The following is a 23081-nucleotide window of genomic DNA, read 5'->3' as shown; positions in this document are numbered from 1 at the left end:
TGCTTTTCTGCAGGAAAAGGGCAGGGAAACCGGTCCAAGCAAGGTCTTTTGGGACGCACATGGCCGTGCTGCTCTTTGCATCCATGGAGGGGACCGTCTTCAAACTCGCTCTCTAAGGTTTTCATTAGAGAGTCACCATGACTAATGGCTTAGAGCAATCAGATTCATTCAGTTAAATCTGCTGATGGCACAACAAACAAGGTGTCTCAGTGACAGAAATCTGCTCCATCACACAACACACAAACAGGAAAACCTGACAAACACGTTGCAGCCGATGAGTATCTTTTCCACATAATCGCCGATTTTGTACTCTGTGTTTACTGTCCCTGCGATGCAAAACGTTTGACAGTATGGATTTCTGTTTCTGGACATTTTCTCACCCAGCGTACTGTGTTTTTCCTTTGTTGCTATTCCATCTGATAACACCCGGAGCATGGTTTGGATGAAAGAGCGAGCTTGGAAAAAAAACGAGGAAAACGGGAGATGAAAGGAGTGATAGTCAGTTTGAATGCTTAAGAGAAAAGGAGGAAATAAAAGAGAAACAAACAGTATCTGTTGTGGTTAAACCGGGAGTCGCAAACCGGCAGGCTCACTCCGTCCCTGCAGTATTTACATATACTCTTAAAACGCGTGAGATTGCATCTTGTGTGAACCTCCTGGACTGGCCAGGCACAGCAAGACACAGTGTGCTATGATAAATCATTAACCTTTCCTTCATGTATGAAGCTCATTTATGGAATATTTTGAAAACGATTGCAACACATTCCAGGAAATAAATCGACAAAATGATTATGCCAACGGGAGGCAACGACTTCCCAAATCAGGCTTTATTTGCTGGGTTCTCTTTGGCAGATACAAACGACTCTTTTTTTTTTTTTTCTTCGTTGTTTTTTTAGCCTGACCTCCAAAGATGGGGGTATCAATGCCAAGCTTGTGTGATGCCTGTACAATCGAGTGCTTTGTCAACAGGACTCCAGAACAAGTTGTCTTAAGCAAAAGAAAAAAAAAAAAAAAAAAAAACTCAAAGGCTTGTAAGACCAGTACTGAGCCACCACCCAGGGGTTTGACCATTTCCAAAAATAGCTCTTCTCCTCCAGAGCGGAACCCAGGGCTCCCGCTGCTGCTATATTTGGAAACCCCATCCCCACCCACTCACAGCCAGAGAGAGCCACGGTGCGAGGGATGAGGGCAGAAATAAACTCAGGGTAGAGCCTACGCATTCAGATCATATAGGCTACGCACAAAAAGGCTGATTCACACATAACTTCAGCTGACATATCGAGATCCCTGTCAATGCCTTTGTGCAAAGAGGCCGCAGTCCCCGTCAAAGGCGACACACACGCCCATGAAAGGCCGGGTGAGTCAAGGCAATGTGGATTGTTCGCGGAAGAGCGGAGAAGATTCCAGAGGCTTCACTGAAAAGCTCTCCCCCTGTGACAGAGCGTCCAGTGCACCCAAACGTGATTCATGCTATTTGTTACCAATCTGTGGGCTTTGCTGTGGGACCAATCAATAGGCAGAGGCGGCTCTGCTGTCAGCAAATACTTGGGTGGTGAGGGATGGCGGCCGTGGGTGTTCTAGCACAGCTGAGCACGTCTTTGGCTGCAAGCGGCACAGAAGGCCGCCCTGTCATTCCTGGGGGTGCGGGATGGGAGCACTGAACAAAGGCAATAAGGGATAAATCAAAGATGCCGAAGGGGACATTATGCCACATGCAAATCCCAGTGGCTCTCTCAACAAATATGAGATACGAGAAGGTCTGCAGGACTCTGCAGCTCCAAGTGAACCTCCAAATGTCATTCGGTGTGTTTGTTGAGTTGGTGGCAAGTGCTGCAGCAGTAATTTGATGCAGGAATTGATGGCTTGGCTGAGGATTTATGGTCCAGAAGCCAAAACTGTGGACCACCTCATTACAGGCCTTCCCACCACTACTGACACCAAAGGTACATACATACATTGTTAGGGTTTACTCAGTAGGTTAAAGGGTAGGAATTCCTAAAGGTGGACTATGGAAGGAACACCGTTATCTCCACTCTGCTGCACTCTGGAATGTTGTATCAGTGCCGTTTTGTCACATGGGTCACGCCAGATAAAACTCACTCATGCCTGTTCCTTGCAAGTCACGCTGGACCAAAGTCAAGCCAAACTTTAGGAAAAGAATTACAGGCAGGTCATGTGATATTCTGAAATACAGAGGTGTGGGAGTGAATTCATCCAGAGCAATAATCATCGATGACGTGACACTGGATCAGTAAACGTGTGTCGGGATTGTTGACATTAATCAACAGATGCCGTAATACAAAGTTTCCTGTTGTCTTCTCAAGACTCTTCAGAACTGGCAGAAGCCCACAAGAAGTAGGTGACATGTTAAATGACTTCACATGGTCAATTACAGGCTAATCCTACCTGTGCTGCAGGAGGGCAACGGGAATCACGATCAGTGCAAAACAAGTTACGCCACAAGTGCGGTGGATCCGCAGGGGCCCCGAGGACAGCCGTAGCTTCAGTCAGCGTGGGCCAGGGGGCTTGGACTGCCCTGGTTCCAGGTGTAATTGCAGGCCATCCGATTCACTCGTGGGCGTGACTCCTGTAATGAGGATGCACCTCGCCACCTCACCAGAACAGAATTTAGCTCAAGATGTAAATATTTACCAGACCTGGACCACTGTGTTTTATTTAAGCTGGGGGAAGGAGGGGAGAGTTGAAGTTTGCCCTCTCTTGGGTCAGCTTGTTCAACTGCCAAAATGCAAAAATCACTTGTTCATTAACTAATAAATGGAAACGAAATGTCCTGTCCCTGTATCGTAATCTCAGATTAGTACTGTGCTTATTAATGGCCACAGCTGTTAACCCACTGAATGCGAGGTAGGCCGTCTCACAGTGGCGCTCACATGACAGGTCATTAACGGTATACGAGCTGATAAGGGTAGGTGAAAGTTGTCGGCAGGGAAAGGACCAGAGCTCAAGGACAAGTAAAGCTAAGCAGCACTTTATCCATTTGCCTTTCAAAGGTTCAGAAAACCGCAAATGCCTGCTGCTAAAAAAAGACCAAACGCTCTTTTTTTAGTTTCAACCAGCAACAATGCCCTCTTCGTGCTCCTGGCTCTGGGTTGCACAGAGGCTTATCGTTCCTCCAGGTGCGTCAGTCTTTCACATAACTGTTAGTTTTACGCAGCACTTATTCTCGAAGGACCAGTCCTAAGCCATTCACATTGCATCAGAAATGTACGCTTTGATTCAGTGGTATCTTGTAACTTTACCATAAACTTGCAAACCTAGCCTGAACACGTAACCCAACGGATGAATTTTGTTTTAATTTTTAACAAATAATTTTTTTGCATTATTAAGAAATAAGGCTGGTCATTTTTTTTTTTTTTTACATTCATATAAAACAGCTGTTTTTCTGAAGCTCACCATAAAGACAAACACAGATTTATTATTAAATTTGAATTTTGTTTAATGAAGACAGATTTCCACATATACAGTACCAGAAAAAAAGTGTCTAGTATTCATCATAAAGAAGAAAAAAATCCAAAAGTTTTCAATCCACCAAGTATATTAGCAGAGTTGGCAAAAAAAGTAATTAAAAAAGCCTTTTTCAATTTCAAAAGCAAGGATCAACATTTCTTCCCCCCCCCCCCCAAAAAAAAAATGATTCTCATGCACAGTGCAGTTAATGGAAATGCAGCCCAGTTGCAGGTGTAATTGCTGCCACACAGAATATAGTGAAGGTTTTGCAAAGGATGGTTAAGGGGGGGTGAAACACCCCCTTGGTCTTTCGCCAGCTGAATCATTGTACCTCCTCTTTATGGAGCGTCGCTTAACAGTGCAGCGAGGTCAAACTGTTCGAAGATGTACTTTAAATAAGGCCATTGCTGGTAATCTGGTCGAATTTGCCAGTACAAAAGGTGGCACATCAGTCAGCTGGTAAGCTAGTCAAATCTGCCCCTAGAAATGTGGTACGTGAGGCAGCCACCAGTTTTTCAGAAACTGAAAAAATACAGCTGTAAACACAGAATGTCAGTACTCATCCCCTTATGGGTTTGCAGTCTATCACTGAATCCCAGCGATGTCAGAAGCACAATGGGAGGAGGAAAAAAAAAAAAAAAAAAAAAATCACGAAATAGGGACCCCCCCCCTTTGGACAAAACGACACTGATGACGACTACAGCTTTCAGCTAAGACTAAGAGCACCGGGTACGAAATACAATCAGACAAACTGTCTGCTTACTCTAGTGCTGGAACAATCTGCAGACACAACGGCACGCTTATGTTTTAATTTCATCGTATATACACACACACACACACACACACACACACACACACACACACCATAGGTTCGCATCAATCTTTAAAAACTGACAAACAAAAATACTCCTTCATAATTCTGTAAGGCATACGCATTTAAAGGGTTATGATATTATTAGCATGAACTACAGTATGTATTTTAATTATACTGCCTGCGAACCTCTTACCTACCACTGGCTGGGTTAGCTAAACTAGTCACAAGGGTCTACAAAACAGGGTAAAGGAGTACAGTATGGAATTCAACCTATTGATACAGTAGTTGAACTTGTAATTAAACACAACTCAGAATTATTAAATATATAAACTGTATCCTGTTGGGCACTCTAAAAAATGTATCTAATTAATACACAAAATTGCACCAGTTGGGAGCAATTCTGTTAAAACAGTTACTACAGTGAATTTGAATAATGTAAAAAAGACAGGTTATTCCAGATAACGTTCATGATGTATCCTGCAATTCAGCAGCGCAGCATGAATGATCTAATAATAAAGTAATACTATGCTCCGCAGAAGGTTTTTTTTGGCTTGTGCCAGCCAAACATGCGTTTGCTGAACGTGGCTGTGGAAGGGGATTGCAGACTTGCGTCTCCTTCTACGTGAACTTCCACCGATTTCCAAAAAGAACGACGTTGCAAAATTATTGTGGAAGATGAATGGAAACAGAGTTTGAGGTGTATTAAGGCTGACCAGCAATCCTACTTAATCTGGGGCATAAGGAAGAGATATTCGCTTTTATTGTGGCTTTCATACTTTAGTTCTGTTGCTCAGTAGACGAGTTAATTTGTGCAACATTTACAAAAAAAAAAAAAAACCAAGCAAATATTTAACGTCACTTGTTCAGTTAAAGTCACGTCGGACGCGTGGTATTTTGGATGCCACTGTTCTCTGTGGCGCCATTCATCACTATTAAATGGACACTGAACAGTTCACAAGACGCATGCCCCAGTTAACACAAAGAAATGTCTTCAGTTGTTTATATGTTGCCTTTGTGACTTATTCAGCTACTCATCAATAATTCAGAGCAGTCTTGTTGGACATATCACCAGTCTGGGTGCTTTTAAGCAGTTTTACAAATACTACTACTATGGTTATTTACATAGACCCACATTCCTACACCCAATTAAGAATTGCCGTAATTGAGTCTAAAAATGTTTTGAGAGAAGTCAATATGTCGTAACTAATGAGCACTGTTTATTCTTGTTTTGATGACAAAGCCTGGTAAATGACAAGTCAGCTCTGCTCTTTATTCTCAGACCACGGCGGTCTCAAACATTAAATGGCACAGTTTCGTCAGTGTTCTGTTAAAACCAGTACTCATTCCTGACCTTCTATCCTTAAACTCTGTTTCCAGAAACACCAGTTAAAATAAAAGTTATAATTTCTGTTTTGCTTCTTCCCTCCTTTTGACCAGAAAATACACGGTGGAAAAAGGAAAAAAAAAAAAGTGTGCAATTCAACCAGTGTTTACTTATTCCAACATAAGGGGAGAATTAGAGAATGTTTATCTAAAATTGGATTTCTGACAATAAAAAAAAAAAAAAAAAAAAAAAAAAAAAAAAAAACATTAAAAAGCACAGGAACTGGGGCGGCTCATTACAATATAGTGCAGGGCTTTTTGTCCTTGAAAGGGTTTTCTGAAGCAGGAATGCCCATCAGCAGTGGATCGTACTTGGCGTGCTCCCCGCAGTAGTGCATGAGGTCAGCTGAGGCCTTTGACACCTGCAGGGCATAGAAGCAAAGGGTTGAGCAGGGTCATGTGCTGAGCAGAGAAGCCTCCACAGACTGTGACAGGATGAAACGTGCATCTGAGCATGGACAAGGAGGACACATTCTCTAAACTACCTGCATGTGCACATTTACCAACTACAGGATATTCTCAGGCTTCCGGACAGCTGGTAGCATAGTGGTTAAAGCTGCTGCACTGGATCCAACGTTTTGCATCCCATTCCAGCTGTTGTACCCTTGAGCAAGGTAGTTACCCTAAATCGCTCCAGTAAAAATTACCCACCTGTATAAATGGGTGAATAATTGTAAGTAGCTTAACACTGTTAAGTCGCTTTGGAGAAAAGTGTCGGCTAAATCAATAAATGTAAATGTGATCTCTGTCCTTGTCTCAGTCAACTGAGCCTTACTGCCTCCCATCCCAGATCATTCAGAGGTTCTGCAGGCTATAAGTTTCCATCTATGAATTGCTACGTTTGGTCCCACGTAAAATAAAGCAAGACACATTCAAGATGAAGGTTAACGCAATTTCCTGGGGGGCGGTACCTTTATCCGCTCAATGTTGGCCTCTATCCTCAGCTGTTGCACTGCTCTCCGTGCGTGGGCTATGTTGTTTGAGCTTGGCACTTTAGAAGACATCTTGGTCAACACCTTCACCTGTGATGCAAAGCAGACGGTCCGATTAGGATTAGACACGGAGCATAAAGTGGAAAGACGACTCAACAGAGAAATCTCAAACAAGCTGAAGAGACACCTACACTTGTTGAGCTCCTTTAAATAAACTCTTGGAACTGCACAGCTGTCAAAATGTGTGTTAAACCTGCAAAACAAAAAAAGGAAAAGAAGCTTTGAAGGCATTACTGACAAAAACCGTTACGTTTGTTGCAGCTGTCTAGGTGAGAAATTAAACATCTCTACAGGAAAGCCAAGGTTCTAAGTATTTTAAGCATTCAAACCTACATCCACAACAAGTACAAAACCACATTTGAGACACAGGACGGAGTTCTGGCACTTAAACTGCAGAACATACGGCTCTTGTCAAATAGCCATCTACCATTGTCACGATAAACTGCGAGAGCGGGCAGGAATTCCACACACAGGATACGGCTGCTGGTCCTTATTAGCAACCTTAGGACTTCAACGACACACCCCTCACCCTTATTGTTCACTGTAGTCCCCTAAACCAACCCCAGGTCTACATCCTATTGACACACTGACCCGAGCGACCCTGAAATAAACAAACAGCGGTCAATGCATTGCCTTTTACTAAGGCCTACTAAAGTCTGCATGACCAAGGCAGGGTGAAGAGATCTCCTTCAAAGTGCAATGAGAAAGCATCCCCTCAAACCTGGGGCTGGGCTTTGAAGCCTGAACAGAATCTGAGCCATTAGCTTGTTCCCATGCCCTTTTTGCTGACTCACACCTTATGTCAAGACACAGTGGCACAAGCCAATGGGCTGCAGCCCTCAGGGATCGATGATTACACAAGCACACCTCCCCTGTACGGAACAGCCCGGTGCAGATCAGAGTGAGCGAGCTGAACAGGGATGACTGGGTTCAACAGGATGGACATGTTTTTCATTCCACAGCACAGAACGGGCAAGAAGTGGGACATTGTACAGGTTCTCCTGCACTTTCTGGGCACAGAAAGAATATGTGAAGACAAAGTGCAAGCTTTCTGGTTGGGAACAAAAGGAGTAGTAACATGGTTATGAATCAGTACGGATGACTGATGAAGGGGATGAGGGACTGTTCGATACAGAAGGTGCTCTCTAACTTGGCATTCAAACAAAGATGAAGAGACAACGGCTGTGCAGGCTAATGTGGCTTGAAAGGGGCTTGTTGGGGGTCCACCAGAGTGTTCCTTCTAAGTCATTGTGTCTTCTGCCAAAGCTCTGTCAATGATCTGTAGGGCACAGCGAACATGCCCAGACAAACATCTGCTCCCACACTTCCTGTGTGCTCCTTGGATTCTTCTTTATGCTCCCGTGTACCTCTTCTGCTCCCACCCCTCCACCTCCCTTGTGCCAGAGGAGATAAATGCTCCTTTTTTGTCTCTCACTTTCAAAACATGCTGTTGCTCTCTGATAAGCAAGCAGTCAACCCCTCCCTGCAGCCTGAGATTAAGTGACACAGACACCCATTACTTAACCAGCGCTGCATATGCAGATTCAAGTGGAGGGTAGCCCTGGAAATAAGGGACTTTCGCTTCCCCCACCGAGTGTCACGCAGATGGAGGTTACAGAATTCGGCACTCTTCCGTTATATCTTAATTAGTCCGAGAACTCAATTCTCCGCCCACAGTAAGCACAGTAGGCTAATAAGCCAGACACTGCAGTAATTGCCTGCTTTCAAAAAAACGGATGCAGAGCAAATCCAGAACATGACGGCAGCATTCTGAAGCCAGTACATAGAGTATCATTCCTGACAACTTGTCCCTCAGCATTGCAAAGTTCACTGAGTACATCATACCTGCAGCGGAGAGTTTCAGGTTCTCGTAAATCACCGGGTCACAACATTGCGGCAGTTATATTGTCAATGCTGGTGATACAGCAAGTTCTCCCAACGTTCAAATGTGCCCATTTTCGGTGTAAGCGAAACAAACAAAATGGCTGCCGTTTCAGATTCAGGTTCAGGTCCTGATAACTTATGAAACGCAGAAAAAACACACACGCAGCACATCAGTGCCGGGGAAGCTATGAACTGCCTGTACCTTTCGCCCTAAGAAAGATCGCTGTCTTTTTGACTTTTCAAAAAGGTTCCCTCCGATATCCACTTCTTTCATGAACAAACACATGACAGACTTTTCCAGAGTGGCCCAGGTGTTGACACAACTGGAGTTTGTACCATTCGGGAGGCCATGCTGACAGCGGTGAACGGCATGCGCCACTTAGCATTCCTTACTTGGGCAGCGTGCGACACTTCGGGATCCGGCGGAAGGAAGAAACGGGGACGCACGGATGACGAAAGATCCTGGAATCCTGATTATCTCCACGAGTGTAGCATGGCTCTTATCAGCTCTGCTCGGGGTGGCAGCAGCGCCACCCACAGCGCAATATATCATTTGACAATGACAGCACCGTGTAAGAACGCTCTGCCAGGGAGAAGTGCAGACGCCAGGTCCCTCACCCTGTTAGAGTGAATCAGACTAAGATTTACAGGTGCAAGCCATTGTCTGCATGGAGACACCATACATCAGGAGGAAAGTCAGAGAGGAGGAAATTCAAGCTTTCTACTAGCGCAAAAGAGGTATCATGTAGGGGTTGTAATGGGAGAGGGCAACATGACTGCACTTAGAACATTTTTACTGCAGCCTTCCCTGCATGTGCTCCCTCCTGTGTTACTGGCATCCAGTAGTTTTTTCTTAGCAAGGCAGCTGGGTTCAGTGAGGAACAAGAGGGCTGGCTTGTCGGCGGTGTGCGGCATCGGGGTCCAGGATTTCGGATCACTCTACGTTCCAGTCCAGTCCGGACTCATGTGCCCGGCTTCAGGGCTGCTCTTTCAGACGGGTGGGCTGCCAGGGGATGAGGAACTTGGCATCCACGGACAATGCACTTTCAAATTCCATCCGCCACACTATAAATAGGACCTCCGATTGGGCTCAGTTTGTTTGGAATGGCACGTAGGACAAAGCGCGGCCAGACTGAAATAGCCCGGCAGAGTTACCGCTCTAGGCTACAGGAGGGGAGGGGGAAACAGCAGACATTTTGTTCGCTTTGTGTTTGCACCCTGATGACCTTTGCCCTCCAGACATCAGGTCTCAAGGCAGTTCCCCCCCCCCCCCTCCCCTTCCTCTTACCTCAGGCATGGCGGCTGGTAGCTGACCCTGCTGTCACTAGACCTCAAACGCAGGGAGAGGGATCGGTGAGCTAGAACTCCGGCAGGATGTGAGCTGCGTGCCGGAGATCATAAAGCCCTGGCCGTCATCATTATGTCAGCCAGCCTACTCACTGACTCCTGTATGGAATAGCACCCCCCTCCACACGCACACACACTTCCTGGGCCTGCCTTGGGACAACATGCATGATTAAAGACGCCTGGGTAAAAGCAGTAGCAGAACAGGAAGGGCAGCTAGTCAGGGTCTTCCTTTCTGGGCAGAGGTGGATATGCATCAGGGGAGACACAAAGGAAGAAAGAGAGCAATTACACTACAAAGGGATGTACACCCGCTTAACTGGTCAAAGAGGGATGGGAGTTTCGACCCTCCGTGGTCTTTTCCGTGCAGTCCAATTACTGGGCCGATTCCCTTACAGCTCCTAAATCATATAACTTCACTGCTAAGCTTTCATATAATTCCCTTTATGGACAATAATGTGAAGCTGTGCAAGTGTGCCTTTTATAAAAGTGAAACTCAAAAGCCTATAAGATAATAAAAGATGCTGATAACGTGCAAGTGTCTACACTATGAAATGGTGCAATTACATGTTTCAAGTCAAGCTGATGGTTAATAGCTTCCACATGGCATCATGACTTTTAACTGAAATTTAAATGCAACTTTTTTTTAAACGGGCCCTTTGCCAGCCTCTCCACGTTGCCTGCACACAGGGGTCCTCGTTCCCGCACATTCAAGTGCTTGCATACGCACATGCGAGGGCTCTCTACGTAACGGAGGGCGTTGACAAACCAGGCGCTCTCTGGCTCAGGGCTGAAGCACATGCTTTGTGGGGGCCCCTGGGGCCAAAAAGACCACGAGCACTGACGTCATGCCCGCTCTGGGGTCTCCGAGTAAGGAATCAGAAGCAGGACTTGGCCTGGGCTGCCTGGGATATTAGCACGAAAAACCCTCCATGTGCAGCAAGCTGTGACTGACAACTCAAGTGTACCAAAAAAGGAGGGTCAAAGGTCCAAAACCCAGTTCTCTGAAGACCTCTTGTTCTACGCTTTGTCAATTTGCTGCATCAGAGTTCTCAGTGCTGAATGCTTCGGTGAACGTACAACATCAAACTGCAGGGAGGGACGGCGGCTGAAAGGAGTAACACAAGAGACACGTGTAAACCAAGCTACCACACTGCAGTGCATGATCTTTACTGGAAAAGGCCTCTGCAAAGTGAGAAGTGAAACCAGAGTCTGGACTCGTATTTCTGCAACTTATCCTGGGCCTTCAAGCAGTTCAGGCGAGCCACTTTTTTTTTTCCGTGCGCACCAGCTTGTCATGTTTCCAGGAGCGCCGACAAACCCTTAAGACGCTGGAAGGGGGAGAAATGACATCTGGCATCGCACTGCAGTCACAGCCGGGAACTGACACGGGACATGGCCCTGTTTCTGAGAAGCCGCCCCGAAGGTCGGTTATGTAAAAGTACTGGAAGGCCCATGGCATCCAGGCCACCGGTTAAAGACGGCATTCCTGAAGCCATGCCAGCAACCGGTAACATTCTCACAACATTCTAGCAATGCTGAGGGAATGCAGCACGCTGACCGGCGGACCCACACGCTCAGCATCAGCGTGGTCTGCTGAGCATCCTGTGGCGGATCCGTCCTCGACGACTGGCTCACTTCCGGCAGCACTTTGATCTGGATTCCACACCCCCCTGTTTCCGGCACTGCCGCTGCTGCTGTAATTGTGTGTTCCTGGCCAGGGAAGCCGTGGCAAGACCACCTAGTCTGCAACGCGGGAACGGCCGGGGGGGGGGGGTTCAACATCAACAGGACCACCTCCAGGACAGCCCTCACAGCTAGAAAAACACCACAGCACTTGCTATAAGACATCTGCAAATTGTCTGATCCTGCTTTTCAGAGCTTTTACTGAAAGAGCTCTCGAAGCTGAGCAATGGCAAGCATACGTGCAATGCAGCGACCTATTGACAAACATATTAATTACCCTGTACAGTGTGCAATTTGACACAGTTCAGGTAAAGCAATTAAGGTATCAAAGTCAAAGCGCTTTATCATAACAGCCTTTGGCGCCAGCTCTTAATTACAAGTTTCGTGCGGCTGCAGGAAAAACAGAGCAAAGGCACTAATAAAACTAATATGATCTCACAAAGACTGTAACGCACATCTGCACGGTTAACTTGCTGACCGTTGACAGGGAATTAACTGACAAAGTGCTTTGGGATTTGCTGACACGGGTGCACAAAATTAAGTACAGCAAAACCTGCTGATGGTCGTCGTTTCTGCTCCACGACTGCAGCAGCTGTGAGAAACTCAAGCGGAGGAGAGCCCCCATCCTGCCCCCTATCATCCAACCCTCAGTTCCACCGAGCAGGTTTTTATCAGCCTGCCGTCGCCAGCAGACCTTGCCGGGGGCGCTTTGGCAGATCACCAGTCTGTTGCTTGACCCCTCCCTGTCACCTAGCAACAGGACTGGCAGGAGCCAGCCTGCCCTGCTGCAGCGGTGCTGGGAGTTTCGAGAGCGTCACAGAGACTGATGCAGCCAAACAGTCTGCCCCCCCCCCCCATCTGCTCACCAGATAGACGTTCCAAATGTTTAGGCATCAACACTGCAGGCTAAAGTTTAAAACGCCATCCAGAAAAGCTTTACTAGGGGTAATCTCGGGCATCCCCAATGCCTTCCATGGGCCAGACCGTTGGGCATGGCTGATCACTCATGCATGTAGGGTAGGTGGGTTGGGGGCTGCGGCGGCAGCATGCATCTCCCACAAGCAGCCAGGCTTGTGCCCAGGGACAAACCGTGCACAGAAAAGTAGCAAAGGTCAAACGAGTGTGACACATTCCTTCTGCAGGCTAACCAGCACTGTCAAACCATCTTTCAAACCATTTGAACATTTCACTCTTCTTTGTTTATCTATCCTGACAGTAGTGCACAGAATATCAGAAAGATGTGCTTTGGTTTAGTGCTGCCTTCTGTTTGCTGCTTGAATATTCATGCAGGAATGTTTTGGGTAAACAGATCCTATTCTTTTGTCAAGCTGACCATTAAGGATAGGACATTTATCTTTTAATGCCAAATGACTTGAGGAAGACATAACAAATAATTAACTGCCATCTTCCCACAGGACTCCGTCGTTCTTTAACAACAACCACATCTGAGAGCCCTTTTAAGTCCTTTAAGTGCTGGTAAACTCAGCCTTTATGAGCTACATGGCGTTATGAAGTTTTATCTGCAGTGTGAAATCATGGGTTTTTTTTTTTTTTTTTTTTTTTTTAATTGTGACTTTTCCGTTCAGTCAGTCAGGGCGAATGTTCCTCCTAACTCCAGCGATGCTCCGACAGATTCTTTCAACCAGGATAAACAAATCATAAATCCAAAAAGCTTTCCGTTAACACGCAAGGGGACAGAGCTAGGGCCATTGTCAGTGTCTTCTTTTTTTTTTTTTTTTTTTTTTTGGTGGTGGAGGTGGCAGTGAGAAAGCAGTGCCTTGGGCTTTTGTTGCACACAGATGTGCAGCGGGGAGGGAGGGCGAGGGGGCTGACGCCGGTTTCTGGGCTTGCCTCCTCATCCGCCTGCTAGGCGACCTGGGCGGGAGAACGAGAGACAAGCAGGGTCTTTTTCTTTCCCACCGCACACTCCACACTCCCTCCACCCTCCTCCCCCTGTCTTCCCCCCCCCGTTCAGTCACAGGCCCGCTGTGTGGCCTAACCCACAGATGGGAAAGTACGGGCAAAGCCCCGTGACTCGGAATAGGAGTTTTTTTTTTTTTTTTTTGATCTGGCAGGAGCACCCAGCAGACGGGCCGCCCAGGACTGCAGCCCAGGCAATGCCAGCACCCTGGTGGAATTCTCCCATGGCTTCCTGCTCCTCAACATCACGTCTCCTTGCGCATTCTCACTGGGGGAAAGTAAGGAGAGATCTGAGGATTAAAGGGCACTTTCAAGTTTTTTGACTCACCCCCCCCCAAGCTCCACAACAACGCAGTCCCACAGCCAGACCACGTGGAATGTACCGGACGGCTATTTACAAGGAGCCCAGACATAAGCAGGGATGTTTAGTTACCCAGTTAGATGGGTATGGCGTGGAAACTGGCCGGCAAATTTAAGGAGTGTTCCATCAAGCGGCCCAGCTGCCATCGCAGATGCAGCGCAGGAAAAAGTGCTGGCTGCCCCTATCATTAAACAGAGAGCTGCAGTGCGCTGCTGGAAGCCTGCTGACTTTGACTCAGCACAACTTTGTCCTTGCACACAAACCTTGCTCATTGCACTGTGAGCTCCCAGGCAGTAACTTTTCACAGATGCATTAAAAAAAAGCTATGTCTTCCTTTTAAGTTACTCACCTGGTGCTGATGTAAAGATCACGAGACGGAGCAACTCTTCTAAATGGGAGTTACCACCTGCATAGCCTGTTGTACCCTTGAGCAACGCACCACTCAGAAATTCTGCAGTGAAATATCCAGTTGCATAAAACTCTACAAATGTAAATTACTTTAGGTGAAAGTATCTACTTTGCAGCCAGTTAATAAGAGATTATTAGTAAGTATAATATAGTATGGGGTATGTGGTGGTATGGTGGGTATGACCAGTACCTTGCTGTTTGGTGGGTGTGGGGTTTGAGTCCTGCTTAGGATGGGGGGCGGTTCAGTGTTTCTCCCTGCGTGTGCCTCCCCAGCATACAGAAAACAGCACTGGCAACCCCCTTCTGTTCCTCCCTTGCCATGAAAACCACGCGGGTGGTCGCTATGGGTCAGGTTTGACTCGATGGCATCAACAACAAACAACACAGTAACATAACTAGCATTCCCTTAATTCACCAGTTGGAAGTTCTACAGCAACATCCCCCAGGATGATGCAAACCAGGTAAAACAAAGTAATGCAAACTTTTCCTAATTCTGTAACTACGCAACCAGTTGCGCACCGGGAAAGTGCAGAAAGGTCATAAATGACTCTACCCCCTCCAGTCATGCTGCCACACAAATGGGTCAACCTGCAATGCAACAGCATCCCCCACCGCCGATCCCGCTGTCATCGATGTCTCCACTCTCCGAGGGACGATAGGTGACATGCGGGAACTCAAGGACGCAGAGCTCTTCACCCACAGCGCACTTGGAACAAACCCCCTCTGGCAGCCTGACAGAGACACTCAAAACACAAGCCCGGTTTATGTCTGACTCATGTGCCCAATGGTTACTTATGCCAGTGGTACACATAAAAAAACGAAGTGCTGATAACTTCACCACAATTCACATTGTGTGTGGCTAATAGTACCAGACCTTCTCTAAAGACAAGAAGGAATTCATGTGTACGGCTCCAGCGTATTCCTGCCCATCTGCGTCAAACGCCGTCGGCAAAGCCTGTCATCCTTTTGTGCACTACCTTTGACTCAGTCTTTTTGGCTTATCCTGGAACAGGCATAGGGGCAGTATCAAAGGCCGTCTTTCACTTCTGTTTTGGGAAGAAAGTATGTCTGAAGTACAGACAACAGAAGCACTCTTCTTCACACCGTGTGTGGTGGGTGACTGTGAGATCAGCCCCCTTCTCACGTTTTTTTTTTTTTTTTCCCCCTCCTCCTCTCTGCAGGTTTTTTTGACAGGGTCATAAACCCACAGTGCAGTTAAGCTGGAAGATTTCTCTACGCGAGCACCTTCTAACATTTACACAAGAGAAGCCCACCATATTCAAAACTGCCAAAATGCTTAAATCATGTCTGCAAATCCCTTCACGCCATTTTAGCTGAGTTGGAAAAACGTGACAAGAAGATGCATGAGCTCCGGTGGGTTTCAGCGCTACGAAGCAGACATCGGCACTCAGCTCCCCATCATTGGATGCTGAACCCTGTGACCCTAATGTTGACACAAAACACAGGGCTCCATCATTCCTCCTTCAGAAGCATGGTGGCACGCATGCGGAGGGAACTCATATCTTTACTACCTTAACTAAAACACAAACACGGGTCGAGAAGTGTGCATTCCTGCAAAGACGGCGCACTCCAGCGAGCGAGCCGTTTATTAATGCAGGTGTTTCGGTTGGAAACGGGGTGTTGTAAATCACGAAAATGGGAACTCCTGCTCAAATGTGACGATATTCTTCGAACAGCGATCTAATAAAAAGCACACAGAAAGAGGAAACTGAGAATGCGCTACAGTACATGAAGACACGTTACTGGAAAATGTATTTGTATTTACAAATATATTTGGCGCATTCATCACCGCACTGTTGCAGCAAGTGTGTCTTTTTGCTTATTCTTGTTCCAGGTGGAGCTCTTTGCTCACAGCGTCATCCACATCCTGGTAAGAAAGAAGATTGCCCCACCGCAATCTGACATTGTTTACCCAGTGCATGCAATGGCAGGGACGACCTTCAGCTTCCTGTTGTGCAAGCGAGCGTGGAGCGCCTCCCTGGCGACAGGGAGCCCGCCTGCCAGGGGCTGTGGGTGGTGTGTGTAAGGAGGGGTGGTTGTAAACCGTGACTCGTGGGGCCTTCCTTGCAGGAGATGGAGATATCTCTCTGCTGAGTGGAGCGCTGCCACCGAGTCGGTCTGTCCGCCACAGGGAAGACAATTGAGGTGACTTGTTTCAAGTCCCATGAAGAACGGAGGAGTTTCCAATCTCCTAAACCCTGAGTAGCTCTCCCTCAGACAAGCACACACACACACACACACACACACACACACACACACACACACACACACAAAGCAAGATGATTTGAGAACTTCCTTGCCTGTACTGGCTTCCCGCACCAACCGGGGCTGTGCCGCTCATTGCACCGGAGCTTCCCTGTCTAGACAGCAGCCCAGACTGGACTCATTTCACAGGAATCCAGAGAACCCACAGTCTTCATAATTATAAACGGCTATTTGTCTTTTTTCCCCCCTCCAAGATTTCTGCAGCCTTTCATGATAGGTTGCAAAAGCAGTCACTGCTTCTTTGTTAATACCTTAAAAAAAAATGACTACTAACAAAGTCTACCTCTGTGGGTTAAGATTTGTGGTGCAGTTATGCGACTAATGTTTTTCAATTTTTAAACTTATTTAACTCTAACAAATGTGTCTCTTTGACATCAGCAGGCCTGGTAGGCATATATTCAGGCCAACGCGATTACAAGATGGAAAAGCACAGCAAGTTCAGCGGTACGTGCAGCCAAGGCGGAAAGGCCGTGTTACCTTTACTCTGCAATGAACTAAGAACCAGGGCACAACCGTCGAGGTTCCATAATTCCAACATTTTCACTTTGCCAAGAAACACAGAGGCACTAGAGAAAGAACAGCTAGAGCTAAAATTAGAGTAAGATGACTTATTGTGGCTCATGCTGAGTGCAGTTTAGTGTTTTAACACCACAGTCTGAAGTGTGAAACACAACAGAGGGCATAACAAAGTGTCCCACTCAAATTTAAAGTAAAATAGTGTTCAACTGCTCTTTTTCAAAAGAAGGGGTTCAAAAGAGTGCAGTGTGTCATGTCCTCGTCAGCAGCTTTGACAATTTCGGTTACAAACGTTACAGGGGCGTCAACAGCACCGCAGCCGCGTGAGGTGGACCGGCACGCGGCGCGTCTGAAAACTTCTCTCTCCCACCAGTTTACCTGCTCCGCTCATCACGTGACGAGGGCTTGCCTTCCCGGTCGCTGTTCTCTACTCACGTGCAAATGCACTCATTTACAAGCAAAGGAGAGCAACTCATGCCTTCTTCTCAGACAATCTTGTGACCTTAGATGAAGTGTTGTGCAGCCCGGTGCATTCGATCATCACGTTTGCCTGTTTGGTTAAATGATGAACAATGTCAACGTTCAACCTGTGCATCGACGAGGAAGGCCACAAGAGGGAACCTGACCCTGGGTGCAGAAGCGTCCCCTACTTTCACAAACAAATTATTTTACGGTGTAACTGTTTGCACATCGTGATTCCATAAGCATCCCCAGATACAACCTTTATTCAGCCACTACTATGGCATTGTACTTGCTTATTTGTGTATTTTATAATATTTATTTAAAAAAATGGTGGGAGGGTATCGGGATCTGTCTATCCTGTGTTTTATGCACCTACTCAACCTCGGTGCAGCAAGTGGTAGGTAACAAACTAGGTTTACTTGAGACTTTCATGTCTCCAGCTATGTCTCCTTCTCTCGATGTAATGCATAAATTGTACTTCTGCTGAGATGTACGTCGCTTCGGACAAAAGCGTCTGCTGAATGAATAAATGTTAATGTATTTTGCTTTAACTGGAAAAATTTAGTTCCTAAAGTTTACCTGCAAAACCTCGTTTGTTGCACCCAACCACAGAAACGTTATTGCATCATTTTCCAGGCGTTAATTTTAACAGGTTATTGCTGCTCGGAACACATTGAACCGATATCTAAAGACTGACTTTTCAAATAAAATTGTGCAAAAGGATTTGCCTCACTATGCGGCACGGGGAGAACAAAATGGTTCTGCAAATATCCAAATTAACATCCGAAAGATAGTGAACTTAAGCATGAATATTCATACTGTGACTTGCATATGCTTGTGGTGTTTGATGTGGACATACATTGGGTGTGGATGCAGGCAAAGCAAGGAGGAGTGCTGTGTATATGTGGTTTCAACTAAATTACCTTTCTAAAACAGATTCCCATTGTCAAGGCGATGCAGACGCACACATGTGAGTTTCCCAAATCCGCAAAATGCTCTTTCGCTCTCAACAGGACCTGTACACCCTGTGACACCTGCAGATTCACCGTGCAGGAATGCAGGGAGGCACACAAAACAACAGAAACGGAGTAAATTAATTAAGGTGTAGTGAAGTACACTTGAGCCGAGATCCGAATAATCCCTTAGCGGACAGGTGAATGCCCCTCCTTCAATCACTCCCTCGATGTACCCTGCATTTACTGCAAATGATATGATGCTTTATTTAGCAGTTTACATTAATTTTATTAAGTATTGAAAGCTCTGTACAAACTAGTTTTTAAAAATAATTTTTATTGACTTGTTCAGCCAATACCTTTAACCAGAATGAACAGAACTTTATCCCAATTAAAAATACCATGCTGGAGACAGGATGACTCCTGGGTTTTGCATCTGCAATATTAAGTTCGACAGTGTACTTAACTAGTATGCCACCTGCTGCCCAAACTCATGCACACTCCAAAAAAACAAAAAACATTTACAAGTCCAAATGTCTGCGCTCACGCTGCAGATGCGAGGTAGTTAGCCTTAATTGCTCCAGTAAAAATTATGCTGCTTTTGCTATTATGCTGCGGGAAATAATTGCTTAAGTTATTGTAATTAGTTTAGTGCACAAACCTAATATTGCAATTGACTCTGGAGAACAGCATCAGCTAAATATATACATAATAATTACTATTATTATCTAGATAATTTATATTTATATATTAATAATTATATATTTTGTAATTATTTTTTAGTAGTTGCACATCTCCATTCCCATTTCTTCGGAAATAATTGAAATATCCTTAAAATGACTGAAAAAAAAGACTGGAAAAGCTTCTGGAAATGCAACTATTCTGCAGTAGATATTAATACGCAAGAACCCAAAGAGATTTCCATGGTGTTTAACAGCAGCTTTGTTTGCAACAAATCAGAAAAACAATTTTAATCTGATCACGGGAAACTAATTGACTTGACAGTCCGGGTTCACAGGAGGCCTGAGGCTTCTGCATTTTGCATGCCCCCTGCTGCAGAACCCTGGGCAAACATTCTTTCCATACCAGCATAATGCTTCCCCCCCAGTCACAACAAACCATCCTCATCATTAACTCACTCTTGTTCTGCTTTCTGCTGCAGTCATACACAAAAAGTAATGCTGTTGTCATCTCTCAAGTGTTTCATGGTGGTAATGTCCAGCCTATGTGAAGACTCAGTAGAAACCAGGGTTATACATTAAGGGCAGTGTCCAGTGCCATACAAGTTTCCCATTGAAACTGCCCTGAGTGCTATATTCAGGCCACCAGCTGAGTTCTGCAGAGGCAGCATTTATCTTTCAATACCAAAACCAATACAAATTATTCATGGTAAAACTAGCCACATTGGATCAAGTTCATGATTTCTTACATGCAAATTCATTGCACCACTGCATGGTTCATACACTTGGCTACTGAAAACATTTTAGGGAAAAAAAATTGAAATTTGCATAAATTACCCAATGCAATTTATATGCAATGTAACACATGACTGCAGAAGCTATAGTCTGGGTTAGGTCAAGACCCATATTCCCTTCAACAGCATGAAATCCCTGAAACAGGGGCACCCCACTGAGGGGGTGTGACAGCACACAGGCGCTTACATCTGGCTGAGCGACCAGGCGCAGACAACGGCTGACCTTCCGCATTCCAGGTGTCTGGTTTTGTGCAGGATCCAGACCCAGCCGTGCTACCGAACCAATACAGATTTTTTCCTGCACCAGGAGACAATAATTAACTTTCCTGCATCACTGCTTGTCCTGCTCGACAATAAAACTAAAATCTGGAAGGAAAAAAAAAAAACGGACGGTGCCTTTTTATTTTTTCTCCGGCATACCACACATTTTTCACAAGGGAAATTTTGAAAACATCATGGGTTGGGACTTCCCGCTTCTGAAACACAAAGGAGGGGGGAAAAAGGAGGGAATGAGGATGATCTAATGAGAGAATTAGCATTCAGCATGTTCATCAATGCTGAGTGGGTGGAGGGAATGAAATCACCAGAAGTCTCCTGATCTCCCCATATAAGGATGCAGGGGGACAAAGCTCCTCTCCAGTCCTGCAGTTAAGAGGCCCAGACTCTGTCACTCCATCACCTGACTGCTCTCTGCCCGGGCAATGACATCAGCCCACAGTATGTAGGATGATGACCTCACTGCCAGCGTGTGCCTTTTACCCACACACAGTCACTGATCAGCCAGAGCTGTGGCTGTGATTCTAGGGGGGAAAAAAATCATCTGCTAGGGTAGTGCCTTCCTGCAAGGGGGGTCTGTGTGACAGTAGTTAACACATGCCTAGTGCATGACCAGAAGCAGTCCTGCCAGACAGCATTGTTTCCAAACCTGCTGCACCACTCATCCTGTTGTTGGTTGCAAAGAATTCACCAGAAACACTCATTGGGGATGAACGAAAGAAGTCCCAAGCAGCTCAATTTGCATTTCATGCAAAGGTGTGACCTCTGAAACTTAGAAACCAGTCCGGGTTTTACATTCCGAGACCAAAAAGCAACATCCTGTAAGCAGTGCACTGGAATGAAAGTTAATTTTTATGTAACAATACTACGAAGCTATAAATCATCGGACTCAAAAGCAAGGCCAAGTGTTCCTGTTCCAAATATAGTACCAAGCATAAAAGCAGAGTGTTCCTAATAGCGCTAGCTCATGCAAAATTAATTCTGTGGAACAGAAGCAAGTCTGGTGCCAGATGAGTGTCAGTACAAAACGCCATCTGTGCATGGTTCACAGGCTCATCTCCACCGCAGTGGCAAGAAGGCCATGCACAGCCACCCTGTCTAGAGCAAACTCTTCCACAGGAGACCGACGTCAGGTTCACGCCAGCGTGGCGCAGCCTGGAGGCCGAACGGTAGCGTGTACGAGACACAAATGCCGAGGTGAGCTGCCCGGAGGTCCTTGGGATCAATGCTTCCCTTTCAGGGTTCAGAGGAACGCCGGAGAGCTGGTCAGACCGTGTTTCAGATACAAGCACAACTGTGGGCCAGGTGCCAAACTGCTGCAGCAGTGTTACAAAACTTACAGCCATTGTGCTGCCCCCCCACCCAACTCAATCCCCCTTATATCCACTCAATACGTCTATTCATACACCAGCCCTGAAAAATGCACATATATTTTTACACAAGTAACAATCTCTGCACTAGGCTGTGCGCACACAGAGCCCTGCTTTTGTACAGCATAGACAAAGTATTCTTTTTCAGGACTTTGAGTAGCCGGGCTGCTTGTGAATAATTGTTCATATGATTAATATTGAATTTGTTAAGGTGAAGGAACGTGGGATAGTCTCTTCTTAGTTCGCTGGAAGGCGAAGCTGGAATTTAATGTGAACTGAATGTTAAATGGTCATTCTAAAAACTTCCTTGTGCTTGTTTTCCTTGCTCCATGGAACCCAGTGCTGGAGACTGTTTCACTGAGAGGTAAACAGGCCCAGTTGAAAAAGAAGAGAAAATGTAAATAAACTTGGAGTCCTGCAGCTTTTAATAACCGCCAAATGCAATTATGGAGAGAATTGTTGGCGTCCTTCAAGATAAGTATTTAAAAAAAAAAAAAAGACAGTACTGCAAACAAACGGTCAGTTTCCAAGACAACTAGACAATGAGACTTTTTTTGTGCAATAAATAACCACATCTGTAGTACGATAAATAACCTATCTACAAAAACAAAAAAAAGAGGGTATCATAATTTGCGTTCAAAAAAGGCACAGCTTTGTAACAGGTACCTTATTTCTACAAGCACTATGACTTCAAATGCATTTACATTTATTCATTTAGCTAATGCTTTTCTCCAAAGTGACTTACAGTGTTAAGGTTACAATTATTTACCCATTTATAGAGCTAGGTATCTTTACTGAAGCAATTTAGGGTAAACACCTTACTCAAGGGTACTACGGCCAGAGGTGGGAATCAAATCTGCGACCTTTGGATCCAAAGGCAGTAGCTCTACCCACTACGCAACCAGCTGTCCGGTAGCGGAGTGGTTGCATATTGGGATATAAAACTAAAGAAGACCATTCCCTCAGCACCTTCAACTCCGCCCCCCCACCATTTCTCTCAAGGAAACAAAGGTACACAGAAATGACCCAAGTACCAACAGCACCAAGTCTCCCATGGCTCTCAACAGCAGCTTCACTGTTTGGGAATTATGGGAAATGGAATGAAGAAAAGAAAAGAATACACTTAGCGGACATGTGGTTTGACTTCAGTGCTGCATCCTGTCTCAGACACAGATGGACACAAAAAAGATGTGCAACAGCGAATCTCTCCTAATAAGGGTGGGAAGAGACAGAGGCTGGAGTTCACTTCAACAATGCACCAAGAGTAGACAGTGCCTTTCCCATTAACACACCACAAGTACACACCTGTGTGTTGCAATGGTAAACACTATGCTTTATTATACAAGAGTCTTACAAGAGGCCAAAGGTCACCCCATGACTGTGAGCAACAAAATGAGGTCATGCAGCAAAGGAATGTCGCTTCTCGGTGATCATGTGAACAGACCTTGATGGAGGAGATGTGAATAGAATCAAACCATTTCTTT

General features: G+C 45.7%; 1 protein-coding gene across 2 annotated transcripts in view; it reads right to left on the bottom strand.

The window, feature by feature from the left end:
• Nucleotides 1-3645: 3645 nt before the first annotated feature.
• Nucleotides 3646-23081, bottom strand: part of gng12b (guanine nucleotide binding protein (G protein), gamma 12b) — a 50056-nt gene continuing 30620 nt past the window's right edge. For both annotated transcript variants that reach the window (XM_018734802.2, XM_018734803.2), the window contains exons 3-5: nucleotides 6789-6850; nucleotides 6577-6687; nucleotides 3646-6027 (exon numbers count right to left, since the gene is read on the bottom strand). In XM_018734802.2, the coding sequence (XP_018590318.1) occupies nucleotides 5902-6027; nucleotides 6577-6669 (219 nt within the window). In that variant the 5' untranslated portion in view covers nucleotides 6670-6687; nucleotides 6789-6850 and the 3' untranslated portion in view covers nucleotides 3646-5901. The remainder of the gene's footprint in view (nucleotides 6028-6576; nucleotides 6688-6788; nucleotides 6851-23081) is intronic.

Source organism: Scleropages formosus, chromosome 3, assembly GCF_900964775.1.
Source record: "Scleropages formosus chromosome 3, fSclFor1.1, whole genome shotgun sequence".
In the NCBI taxonomy this organism is placed as follows: domain Eukaryota; kingdom Metazoa; phylum Chordata; class Actinopteri; order Osteoglossiformes; family Osteoglossidae; genus Scleropages; species Scleropages formosus.
This window is presented reverse-complemented; position numbering and strand designations above follow the sequence as displayed.